General features: G+C 44.7%; 1 protein-coding gene across 1 annotated transcript in view; it reads left to right on the top strand.

Moving 5' to 3' along the window:
• LOC102954982 (contactin-associated protein-like 3) overlaps positions 1 to 12,618 on the top strand; it is a 194,794-nt gene that overhangs the window by 79,478 nt on the left and 102,698 nt on the right. Inside the window, exon 4 of the mRNA XM_042964400.1 lies at positions 8,783 to 8,930. Coding sequence (XP_042820334.1) covers positions 8,783 to 8,930 — 148 coding nt within the window. The remainder of the gene's footprint in view (positions 1 to 8,782; positions 8,931 to 12,618) is intronic.

Consider the following 12,618-nt stretch of genomic DNA (forward strand, 5'->3'; position numbering starts at 1 on the left):
AGTGACGTCACTTGATCCTGCCTCTAACTGATTAAATCCAGGATGAGCTCCTCATGTGCCTTTCTGAAGATTGGGAACAGGGTGGGTCTCTTCTCCCTGCCCCCCTTTTGGAGGAGGAAAGAGGGAGGGTATCTCCAAGTGACAGGGACTGGCGACTTGTGGATCCGGCGGTCTTCCCTGTTGGGACGAGGGATCAGGCGGCATTTGCTAATGCTTTCCCCAGTGCCTGGGACGTAGGCTTGAGCTTCTCTAGAACGTTGTTAATGATGGGAAGGATCCTGTGGCAGACAGGTAGCATTCACTATGCCTGATGTGTGCCCTGTCTCGAATCAGGGGGATCCCTGTTAGAAAATCTGAAAAGAAAGGATTGATGGGAAGCGGTAAACGCAGAAGACAATTATAATAAATCATACCAAAATGGTTAACTATGGGGCTGGGGAAAGAGTGGCTTCTGCATGTTAAGCTTTTCTGTACTGTTCGAATTTTCTAGCCAAGGCCATCTATGCGTATCATTTATTTTCCGTGTCAATCAGGGCTTTCCTGCTAGTGAAAACACAGACGACATTTTGTTCTTTCTTGTTATTTTGTATTAAGCAACAGGAGAACGCACAGTATTTAAAAAAAAAGGAATAAATTAAAAAAATAGTTTGCCGTCGTGCATTAATAAAGGCGAACAAAAGAGCAAGACAGAAATTAACAGACCAGTATATGAAAATATATAAATGATTGCACAGCAACTTGAGTTAAATAGATTCTTTAGTCCCCCACCTTTTCATACACGTTCTCCAGCGTCTTCAGGGAGACGAACTTTAAAATTTCCACCCAGAACTGCGAGGTGTCTGAACTTTTGCTCTATTTGCAGCAGGCTAGCCTGCTTGTTTTCTGGATGCTGGGAGAAGACTAAGAGACACCTGGGTCAGAGACAGAGGCGTGTGTGACTTACTTGGTTACCCAGAAAGCCCAGCAGGCAGCCTCACGTACCGGCCGCAGTTCTCCTTGACCCTGCGTCACCCGTGGGCCGTGTTTATAGGCTCAGGTGGATGCCTGCATGCACGTGGGGTTATGTTACGAGAGCTTAGGGAACCTGAATCTTTTGTGCAGGACACATGCTTGCCCTTAGCTTGGAAGAAAAAGATTATCTCACAAGGAAGCTTTCTGTATAAATGTCCTTGGAAGATAGTTCGGGATAAAAGATAGTCAGGGCTTCCGTTTGTAAGAGGTGCAGAAATGTGAGAAACCCATGGAGAATTGTCTTACCTCTGCTCTGGCCCCCACACGGCCTTTTGTCTTCCCTATGAAATGGCTATTATGTGGCACAAAGGACTTCCTTCGTGTTTATGTCAACTGACTTTTCAGATACAGCCTTCTTTTATCCTATGCGAAGTAGGATTCTTGTGTCAGAGTTAATTTTGAACTTCTAGTGGCCCTAATCATCTTGGTTGGACGGTGTTGCTGATTCAGATTTAAAACGCTAAGAAAAGAGCATCCTCGTTTTGTTACTAAAACAAGCCAGACGGTTTGGGATAGATAATTAGTTGAAAAACAGCTATTTGATCTTGACATAGTTTTCAACTTCTTTGGCTAAATCCTATTTAAGTTATTAACACTTCCTTTTGAACGCAGAATTGTAACTACCACTCAGAAATGACTTATTTTTTTCTAGAAAGGCTAGAAAAATCCTGTGATGGTAAGTATGTTTCCCTTATAAACAGTGTAGGATAAATCTAAATGTCTCATTTGAGAAGAAAATTTTCAACGGAAAAAATTTGCATTCCGTTGCTGCAGGATTGTTTACTTGTTTCCCTATATTAAAACAGGCAGTTTGGCTCTTTTTAAAAAAAATATGTATTTAAAGTTTGTTTGTTTGTTTGTTTGTTTGTTTGTTTGTTTGTTTAAATATTGACTCAGTGTGGGGCTGGACCTCACTGCCCCCAACGTCAAGAGTCGCACACTTCTCCGACCCAGCCAGCCGGGCGCCCCGGTAGTTAGCCTCTGGAAAGAAATTAAAATCCACACCGAATATTTCAGAAGTATTTAGTTGCTCAGTCTCCCTCAGAGGTTATTTAAAAATAGGGTTTTTGTTCGAGCTGTATATCGCTACTGTGGAGTTTTCTTTTCCCCCCAGTTTATGGTGCCGTCACTGACACGTAATACGAAGGTGTCCGACGTGGTGATCTGACGTGTGGACGTATTGCGAAATGATCCCCACGATGAGCGTGGTCGACACCCAGCACCTCATATATTTTCTCGTGACTCTCGAGGCTAAAAGTCCAAGATGAAGGTGTGGGGAGTTTTGGTTTCCCCTACGGCCTCTCTTTCTTGACTTGCCGATGGCCACTTTCTCCCCGGGTCCTCAGATGGTCTTCCCTCTGTGTGTACCCTATCTAGGGTCTGTCCGTCTGTCCAGATGTCCCCTTCTTATAACAACCCAATAACACTGGATTAGGACTCACTGTAATGACCTCATTTTACCGTAATCACCTCTTTATAGACCCTTTCTCCAAATACAGTCATATTCTGAAGCACTATGGGTTTGGGCTTAAACATACGAATTTTGAGGGGGACACAGTTTAGCCCATCATAGTGAGTGACATGAGTTCCCTGCCTTATGATGTATTTTATTTTTTAAATATTTAAAATTTTATTCTTATTTGAGATAGGGATAGCATGTGAGTGCACACGAGCAGGAAGGAGGGGCAGAGGGAGAGAGAGAGAGAGAGAGAGACAGAGGGAGAGAGAATCTTAAGCAGGCCCCATGCTGAGCATGGAGGGCTGGGTCCCACGACCCTGGGATCATGACCTGAGCCAAAACCAAGGGTCGGATGCTCAGCCAACTGAGCCGCCCAGGAGCCCCTTAATGTCGAATTAAACACAAACTGGTATCAGTTCAAGTCACTGGTTCTTCTCAAGGGGAAATCTGGCTCAATTTTGTATAAATAATCTACTTTATGTATCATTATTTTCAACATATACAGGAGGCTAACAGGACAGTGCTATTCTGCCAATAATCTGAACTGTTAAAGAATGCCCTCAAAACTATGCCTAGAGTCAAATTTAAACGTTTTATTTAATCCTTTTATTTCAACAAATTTATTTAATTTCTTCCAGTTGCTGATAGGATGTGCACACTATTAAACACTCATTTGAGGCATTTCTTATAAAACCAGCTAAACTTTATTTTACTCTTTTGTGTGACTCCTCACATACTGAAAGCTAAGTCATTCTTCAGAAACTAAGTTTGTGCCATATATGAAGTCACACACGCTTATTTGCAACGTTCTGGTATTGTTTTCAATAACCGTGTATTGTTTTTAAAATACGATCTTGTGCAGGCACCCGGGTGGCTCAGTCGGTGAAGCGTCTGACTGTTGATTTTGGCTCAGGTCGTGATCTCATAGGTTCGTGGGATCGAGACCCACATTGGACTCTGTGCTGACAGCATGGAGCCTGCTTAGGATTTTCTCTCTCCCTCGCTGTCTGCCCCTTCCTCCCTTGTGTTTGCACGCGCATGCGCGCGCTCTCTCTCTCTCTCTCTCTCTCTGTCTCAAAAATACATAAGTAAATATTAAAGTAAAATCAAATAAAATACCATGTTGTTGGCATTGGAAATATTTTTTTTCCTGGCTTTTTCTTTACCTCTTTGCCAGCAAAAAATGGCCAGATAGCTTATAAAATGTATTTCTGCTGATCATTTAGGAAGATTGGGAAGGGAAGAGTATGGAGAAACCCAAACTCTAGTTTTCCTGCAGAGTCAAGGAAACCTGACTTCTCTCCTGGGTTCATATTTCAGGCAGAAGGTAAAACAAAGTGGTAAAAGCCTAACACTTAGCAATACAACTTTAGCAAAAATAAAGTTTTAAAAATACTTTATTTCAACCATATTTTGGCAACGTTTACACTGCCCTTCTCTATACCGCGCAGATAAAAAAAAAAAAAAATCACGTCAATCAAGAGCAGCGGCATTTAGGACCTGTTTCTTGCGTCTGTGTTGGCCCCGGGGGTGTGGACGGCTCCAGGGCTGGGCCCCGTGGGTTTCTGGGTGGCGTAGCTGTACTCGCTCATGGGGTGGGTTCTGCCTGGAGGCAGGGGCAGGTGTTGGGACACAGAGAGGTGGTTGTGTCTTTTGGGTCAGCTGTGGGTTTGACTTTGTGACTTGCTTCCACGAAGAGGCCATAAAACATACCAGGAACCACTCATTAAGTGCACACTGTTTCCGGCACACGGAGATTTTCACATCAGAATATACTACTTACGTGCCTGTAAGGTACCTATTGTGTGCATTCAGACATACGTCTTACGCACAAGCAAATCTTTTAAGCACACTTGGGGGGCGTGTTTTCTGGTTTTAAGCCAGACGAGAGATTATCCGTTCCCTTTCTAGAACACGTTGAAGTAAACGTGTCTGCACGCGTTGAGGCTTGAGCGGTCACCGGGCACGAAGCCTGCTGGTCTGGATGACTGAGCGGCTCCTTCCGGGTCCGACACGTGACATCCAGTCCGTGTTACTGAATGTCCAGTTCAGTCAGTAAAACCAAAGTGGCAGGCGGATACTTCCCTTGTTTTCTTTAAGTGTAAATCTTGTGGTACTTCCTGGTTCACTAAAATGTTAAAAATAATTTATCACGAGAGCATGGACGTTAAAGCAACCGACCACAGCGTTCGCATGGTCTGATTACAGGAAATGATTTTAGTACGTCCTTTCGTGGCCCACGAGCCTCCAAAAATAACAGGGACAAAATGTTATATTTAGCAATAGCAATAATTGTTAGTATTCCCCCATTACTCATGAAGAAGCAGAGACGTGGGGAGATTAAGTATTTGTCGTCCAACACCATCATGGTCCGGCACTTAAAATGGCCAGAATTAGAGCTCAGAGCTCGGGGATTCCCGCACACCCCCTTAGTCCCCGCAACATCCCCTCTCCTACCGCAGAGGTCTTAAAATGCAGTGAACAGTGTGAGTGCAGAGCGAAGCTTGGATTTCGTAGGGGCCCAGCTTAGAGCCCTAATGATTATTTATTTTTAAAATCACGGAGACCCATTTCTGTAGACAGCCCCACTCCTATTTTGAAACAAAGAATTGGTAGGAAAGCCTTTCTCACGACGCAGATATTTCAAACGTACAGTGACAAATACATGATCGGCATCTCGAAGGTCATTTGTTGACTCTAATGCAGAATGGGATGGGGCACGTTACGCTGGAGACTGGGGCTTTGCCTGAGCCTCGTAATGATCCTTTCCTGTGATTTAGATCCTACTGATGTGACTGCTGAATAAACGAAATGCAGAGTGGGCAGCTTTTCAGAAATGTCATCGATTGCTAAAACATATTATTTTAGAAACGCATCTGTAGCATGTGAATGGAGCCCAAGCCGCGGACTCGGGTTCCCTTCCGCATAGCTAACGGGGAAACGGAAAACTTCATCAGACGTTGTTTGTTCCTAATCATGGATGAAACACTCAATTGTGATGCTTTTAAAGTGATTGAATATTGAGTCCACGTCTAGCTGAAGTGTTTCTGATCGATAGTGGGGGGGGGGGGTGTTGGTTTATTTTTTTTCCAGTTCATGTGTTATTTATTAATTGTGATGTATAATATTTGTTGAGTGCAATTAGTTTAATTGTGATGTATAATATTTATTATGCCAGCCAGGTACTGTTGTGAACATTTTCAAATATTAGCTTATTTTTTAAAATTTAAATCCAAGTTAGTTAACCTATACTGTAATAATGATTTCGGGAATAGAATTTAGTGATTCATCACTTACATATAACCCCCAGCGCTCATCCCGACAAGCGCCCTCCTTAATGCCCGTCGCCCATTTAGCCCATCCCTCCACCCAGCACCCCTCCAGCGACCCTCAGCAGGAATGCCATGGAGAAAACGGTTAGATGATGAACCCGTGAAACTCTCATACCCTAGCCCATCAGAACTGTAAGAGTTTTTCTTGTTCCTACTTTATACATGAAGATGCCGGCTTCCCTGAGGTCACTCCCGTAACGAGAGATGGGGAAGAAGTTGGATGGAGCCGATTTTCGATTTTCATAGGTCTGCGTGGAGGGGAGCCTGGGTGAGAGCTGCTGAGGAATTGCCCAGGGCAGCTCGCTTCCACCGGGACCGCTGCTTTCTGCTCCCGTGGGGTCTGCCCCTTCCCGCGTGTTAGAACAGGGCGAGGGTGACCCTTTGTTCTTGTCCGTCTGCGTTCAGCCTGTGCATCTGTGTTTGTTCTGGAAACACTAAACCAAAAATATAGAATAATAGATTATATAGATAGAAGAATAGAATAGAATAGAATAATAGATTAGAATAGAATAATAGATTATACCACCTCTGAAAAAGAAACGTTAGCTTAACAAAACTATACGGGATCATTTCAGTAATTAGCCCCAAACATGAGAGCATAGATATCCTAGTAGAGATCCCACCTGTGCGAGACTCACTTCACTTAATCTCTGTATCTTTAAGGAAACGTATCATTGATTTGTATCCAAAAGGACTGTTAATAATTCTACATGAGACACAAATCACGTAATTCCTTAAAATTAGAATGAATTATGATAATCACATAGGTGTATACATACACATACATAGGTTCCAAGTATTTGAATATAATTAAAATCGGACGCGATGAATGTTTTGTTTTGAACACGGATTCTCAGAAGCTGTGAAGAGTGTGTTTTGAATCCCCACTTTTCATAGACTATTAAGACATTATTGCCACTTGAAGTATTTCTTAAAGAGTATTCTGTTTAAATTCCACTAAAATAGAACTCGAAATTCCTTTTGCTGTCTGGCACTATCATCACACAATCTGAAGGGCGATTTTCAGAATTTATAGTCCGTAAACAATATTTTAGAAGGAAGTAATTATATATCAAGAAAATACAACTTAAGTATCCTTCTTAGGAAGTAATTTAATTAAATGGTTCATGCTGAGATTTACAAGTTTTGTCAGCAACACTCAAATAAATATTGACTTCAATTCTTTTTTCTTTAAGTTTATTTATTTGGAGAGTGAGAGAGAGCACATGGTGGGGAGGGGCAGAGAGAGAAGGAGAGAGAGAATCCCAAGCAGGCTCCGCCGTGTCCGCACAGAGCCCGACGCTGGGCTTGATCCCATGACCTGAGCGGAAATCGAGAGTCAGTTGCTTACCCGACTAGCCACCTGAGTGCCCCTTGACTTCAGTTCTTAAATTGAATTACAAGTTGGGCATCACCGTGAATGTAGGAGCTGATGTTTCTCCCTTCACTGTTTTACCTGCACATCTTGGGTACTGAACCTGAGATGTTAAGTAACAGGGTGCTGAGTTTGACAGACGAGCCCCCTCGGCCGAAGGTACCTACGGTATCCAAAATGGCAGCCAGGGGCACAGCCACAGTGGCCAGCCTTTGTGGACCGCCTACCTCCAGGCCGATATGGGAATGTTACTTTTCAGATATTGTCTAACTTAGTAACATCTCAACCTGTGGAGTTAGGGTTTACAAGCTGGTTTTGTAGGCGAGGGAACTGTGGCCCGCAGCCCATAACTACAACTAAGGCCACGGGCCGGCAAGTGGTGGGGCAGGTACAATGCAGTTCTAAATTCACCTCTGGAGCGTGGAGGCACGCTGATCGTGGCGTAGCAGTTGCCAACCCTTGAAAACGAAGACGGCGTAAAGGACAAAGATGACACTTCCATTGAACGAGAGAGAGATGACTGAGTGCGTCTGAGTTGGTATTTCATTCTCTAGCCCAGAGGAAGAGTTATAGCAACTGAGAATCCCACCACATTGGAGCTTTTGATATCCTTAGTTCCGTCTGTCTATACCTCGTTGTCGTGGCTTACTAGGGATTGAACTTGACTTGGTCGTTGAGCTGGGGCCTAGTGTTCCACAAGGCCAGACAACGAGGCAGGCATCATTCGTGGCTGAGCTAAGAAGAACTTCGCTCCTGGGCTGTTTGATTGTATCTGGCTGTTTGTGTGACATGCAGGCAGGAAGGTGAGTCTGACCTTCTGATGCAAGTGGGCATAAGGAAGGGCCGACTTTTTCCCCCTAATTATATTACTGTCATATGCAGGAGTGTTACGGGGACATCTTTTGCCTCTCTGAATAATAAAACTGGGAGAGATCGAAGAGCGTACAACTGGAAGTTTTGACTGTTGGGTTCCAAAGAACTGACAGAATTTTAGGTAGACTTAACGTTTGGCATTACGTTTTAGAAGCTGAGGGCCCTTACTCGTTCTTTGCGGAGCATAGACCGGTAAGGTCCCTGGATGGGGTAGCATTTTCTAGTAAGATGCTGTGTAACAGGAAAACTTTAGATTGTTACGACGACTATGATAGCCTAGGCCATCTGGGAAAATTGGTTAAGAATCTGATGACGAATCAATGGAATCAACTTTGAAAGGCCACATGAAGCGTCAGGGGTTGGGCATCTGGGTAGCTCATTGGTTGGGCGTCCGATTCTTGATTTCGGCTCAGGTCGTGATCCCAGGGTTGTGGGATCCAGCCCTGCATCGGGCTCCATGTTCCGCTTGATTGCCTTGGATGTGGGGCTGCGTGTGAACGTCTGCAAATTCCTTATTTACCCTGCAAATAAGGGAAACTTAGACCGTGGCGACTAATCCAGGCCCTGAAGAAAGGTTGTCGCACAGCCTCTCAAACGTTAGCGGCGTTTCTATAAAGCTGGCGGCCTTTTGCGTATTAACAAGGTGAGGCACCCATCCCTCACAGGCACGAGAGGTGACAGTGAACTCGGCATTCTGCAGATGCATTGATCCCTTTCTCCGTTTTCTCCCAGGGTTTTCCAGGAAACACAAACGCAGACAGCGTGGTACATTACAGACTCGAGCCTCCCTTCGAAGCCAGGTTCCTGCGCTTCCTCCCCATAGCCTGGAACCCTAAGGGCAGGATTGGGATGCGGATAGAAGTGTACGGATGTGCATACAGTAAGTGGTGTTTATTTCCCCCCGCCGACATCGATGACGGGCTGACGTGCTCTAAATGCCGAACTGAAAACTGAACCTGACTTCTCTCAGCCTTTTAAATATCTACGTAAAACGGTTTTTTATGGAACGCCTTGATATTATGCTGTCTTTAGTTATTTTCTAGTCGAATGTGCAGGTGCACCTGGCCTGAGCCTCAGAACCTTTACTTCATGAAAGTAACGAACTCCAAATCGACAGCAGTCATTTACTGGGACCGATGATGCTGTTCTCTGAGGCTGTCACTGGGGTGACCCTCGTGTGGGGACGCTGGTGATCTTGTTTTCCCCGAACCCCACGATGATGACTCAGTTCTTCTTTTAGGTTCACCGCTTGCGTCTCCACTTTTCTCTGCTTGAGGCCTCTTTTGAACGTCATTTACGTGTCGTGTCTTCCCTCTTTTCTCTACTGATGAGAAGAGTAACAAAAATCGCGTAAATACAAGCATAAACACCTTCAGTGAAGTCCATGGGGGAATCAACTCTACGGTTGCCATTTCGATGATCTAGAATATACCAGTATTTACTTAAAGTAACACGAAAAGAAAAAATAATGATTAAAAAATACCTTCTGGAAAACCGGAGACTAACCCAAAGAGTATATCGGATGGGGACGTCTCGTAAGGTTGGGTTTTTGGTCCCACTTCATTTCGAAAGCGATGTCTTTTCTCCCAAATTCGGTTCTCGTAACCACTATATTATCCTGGCCTTCATTTCCTCATTCCCTCACTTGCCATCTAAGAATTTATCGGCCACTTGGCCATTTGCCAAGAACTATGTTAAACATTGGAGGTGGGGGGCCATTCTAGAATGATTCATTTTTGTTGTCAGGATTTTATGAGAAGCCATAAAATTGTACAAAACAGACGTAAAATACTGGAACGTGACCCCGGGACACAGGGAGTAGAGCGGTCAGTCGGTTTTCCAAGTGAAGGGCTTGGGAGGTGAGCTGCGGGCAGGGAGGGGTCCCGGGGAGGGACGAGGAACGTGCAGAGAAATAGTGGCTGCAGGAATCTCGGCTTCTGTTGGCTCAGGGATCAAGGAGGATATGGGCACTCGAGGGCACAGGGAGCGGTTGTGTAAGAATGATACCATTGCCCCTTCGCTAACCCCACAGACAGTGAGACCTTCTGGAGGTGAGGCTCACCATCCCAGAAGCAACCCCGTTCTAGATTCAAGGGTCCCCTTCGGCCTCAGCTCATCCAGCTGCCAGATGACAGGCTCCCCTTCTGCTCTGTTTCCAAATCCTACCTCTGCATGGCATTTCCGTGCACCATTTAGCCCACGTGACGCCGCGTGGCCGTCCGCCTTTTTCTTTCTCTTTCCGTCGGTCATCTCCTTCCATCCTTTTGTTTCTGGGATCCACGAACACGCTCACGGCCGCAACGGCCGGGACGCCTGATCCTCGGTTTCTCTTTGATCCCATAAAATGAGTTTCTCCTTTCTCCCATTACCCGGGAAACAACATCAGTTTACTACTTGAAAGCCGTGCGTGCTCTTTGATGGGGATTTGCCGTCAGCTTGATGTTCTTCTTGAGGAGATATTACCATGGTTCCTCCGGTTAGAGGTCAGTTCCAGAAAGATCAAAGCTGTGCGCCTGATCCCCGGAAGGGCTGGTTGGCTGTGTAGCTCTCATGGGGCCTGCGTGCATCCAAAATTCAGCGAACACGAGCTGTCGGGCATCAGGGGTTCCCACCGTAACTTATAATAGTCCTCACTACTTGTGAAACTTTGCGGAGTACATTCCTTGATAGTAGGGCCTCTCTCTGTATTGTCTTCATTTTTATTATTAATAAGAGTGATTGTTGAAGCCTAGCACTTTGCACTTTTATTTTTGACAGTGTTTGAATATGATACGGTTTATAGCCCAAAGGGCTAATGATTATCTCCCCCCCCCATTTCTATTTTCACTTCTCTGTTGATAGTGAGAAAATGTCCAGATTGCTTCTCTTGGCGTATAGTGTCCCTTGGATGCAACTTCTCTGTTTGGTTTCATTTCTTTACACCCCGGTTATACTCCAATGACACTGGCCATTCGTAGAAACCAACCTCACGCATTTTCGTGGCTTCCTGGCACATGAGTGTTCTCTTCCTGAAAATCCCTCCCCCCCACGTCTAGAGTGCACAGTCTGTTTGGAGTCCCCTGCCCCCTGCCGCAGCCCCCAGTGTCCAGTGCTCATATTCCCCATGGACTTGTTCTTGGCTTTGTATTCTACTCTGAAAAGGTCTCCCCTTGGGTGTCTTTCTGCTTTCTTAAGTTTTCAGGAACGTTTACGCACTGTCTGATCAATTCCAAGTTGACATCTGAAGCCACAGACAGGCATTCTGTGCCCAGGTCTACCTTCATTTTTCTCGATTGTTATTCCTCTTCGGGGCACCTTCAGTTGCTGCTTTTCGGCCATCTACTTCGACTCCCCACGTTCAAGGTCAGTGTCTTCTCAAGTCTACCCTTGAGCTGGCTCCATGCCCATCATGGTTTATTAGTGTGTTTATTGGTGAATAAGAGAAGGAAGAAAGAAGGAGGGGAGGACGGAAGGAAAGCAAAGACGAAGGAAAGAGTGCACGAATCCTTGGGAATGTGGATTATGTAGGCACAGAATGGCGAACAACGTGGTCATCCACCAGTCGTCCGTGTGGCCCTCCAGTCCTGTGTCAGATCAGGCATTGAAAATAAAATGGGTTAGGGGCACCTGGGTGGCTCAGTCGGTTAAGCGCCTGACTTGGGCTTAGGTCGTGATCTCATGGTTCCTGAGCTCGAGCCCCATATCGGGCTCTGCACTGACAGCGTGGAGCCTGCTTGGGATTCTCTCTCTCTGCCCCTCCCCTGCTCGCACACTTGCCCTCTCTCTCTCTCTGTCTCTCAAAATAAATGAATAAGCATTAAAAAATATTTTAAAAAAAGGAAAATAAAATGGGTTAGCAGGGAAGAGAATAAGGGAATAAAACAGGTAATTGTTTCAAAATATTGTGTTTATTTAAAAAGTATATTGCCTAGGTGGCTCAGTCAGTTAAACATCTGACTTCGGCTCAGGTCAGGATCTCATGGTTCGTGGGTTCGAGCCCCGCATCGGGCTCTGTGCCGATGGCTCAGAGCCTGGAGCCTGCTTCGGATTCTGTGTCTCCCTCTCTCTCTGCCCCACCCCGACTTGCACTCTGTCTTGCTCGCTCTCAAGAATAAAAATAATAAAAACATTAAAAAAAATAAAAATAGAAAAACCGACGGATAATTGCATCAAAAATGGTTTTATTTAACAACCTCAACATGTGTCAGTATTTATAATCCTTCTGTTACCATTCTATTTTATATACAACATACAGTTAGTATTTTCTATCTAATGAGATACAGGTATGTATATACATGTATACATACACATTTATATTTATCGACCCATGTAAACTCTGGCGTTCTCTATTCCTTTGTATTGATCCACATTTCCACATACCATTTTCCTTCCACCTCAAAGGCTCCTTTTAGCATTTTTTGCCGTGTAGGTCTGCTGGTGAGGACTTCTTTCGCATTTTGGATGTCTGGAGAAAGTTGGTATTTCGTCTTCATTTTTGAGACTTATTTGAGCTCAGTATGGAATTCTAGGATAACGTTTTTTCATTCATTACTTTCAAGACATTGCTCTTATGTTTCCTCACTTGTATC

Source organism: Panthera tigris, chromosome D4, assembly GCF_018350195.1.
Source record: "Panthera tigris isolate Pti1 chromosome D4, P.tigris_Pti1_mat1.1, whole genome shotgun sequence".
In the NCBI taxonomy this organism is placed as follows: Eukaryota; Metazoa; Chordata; class Mammalia; order Carnivora; family Felidae; genus Panthera; species Panthera tigris.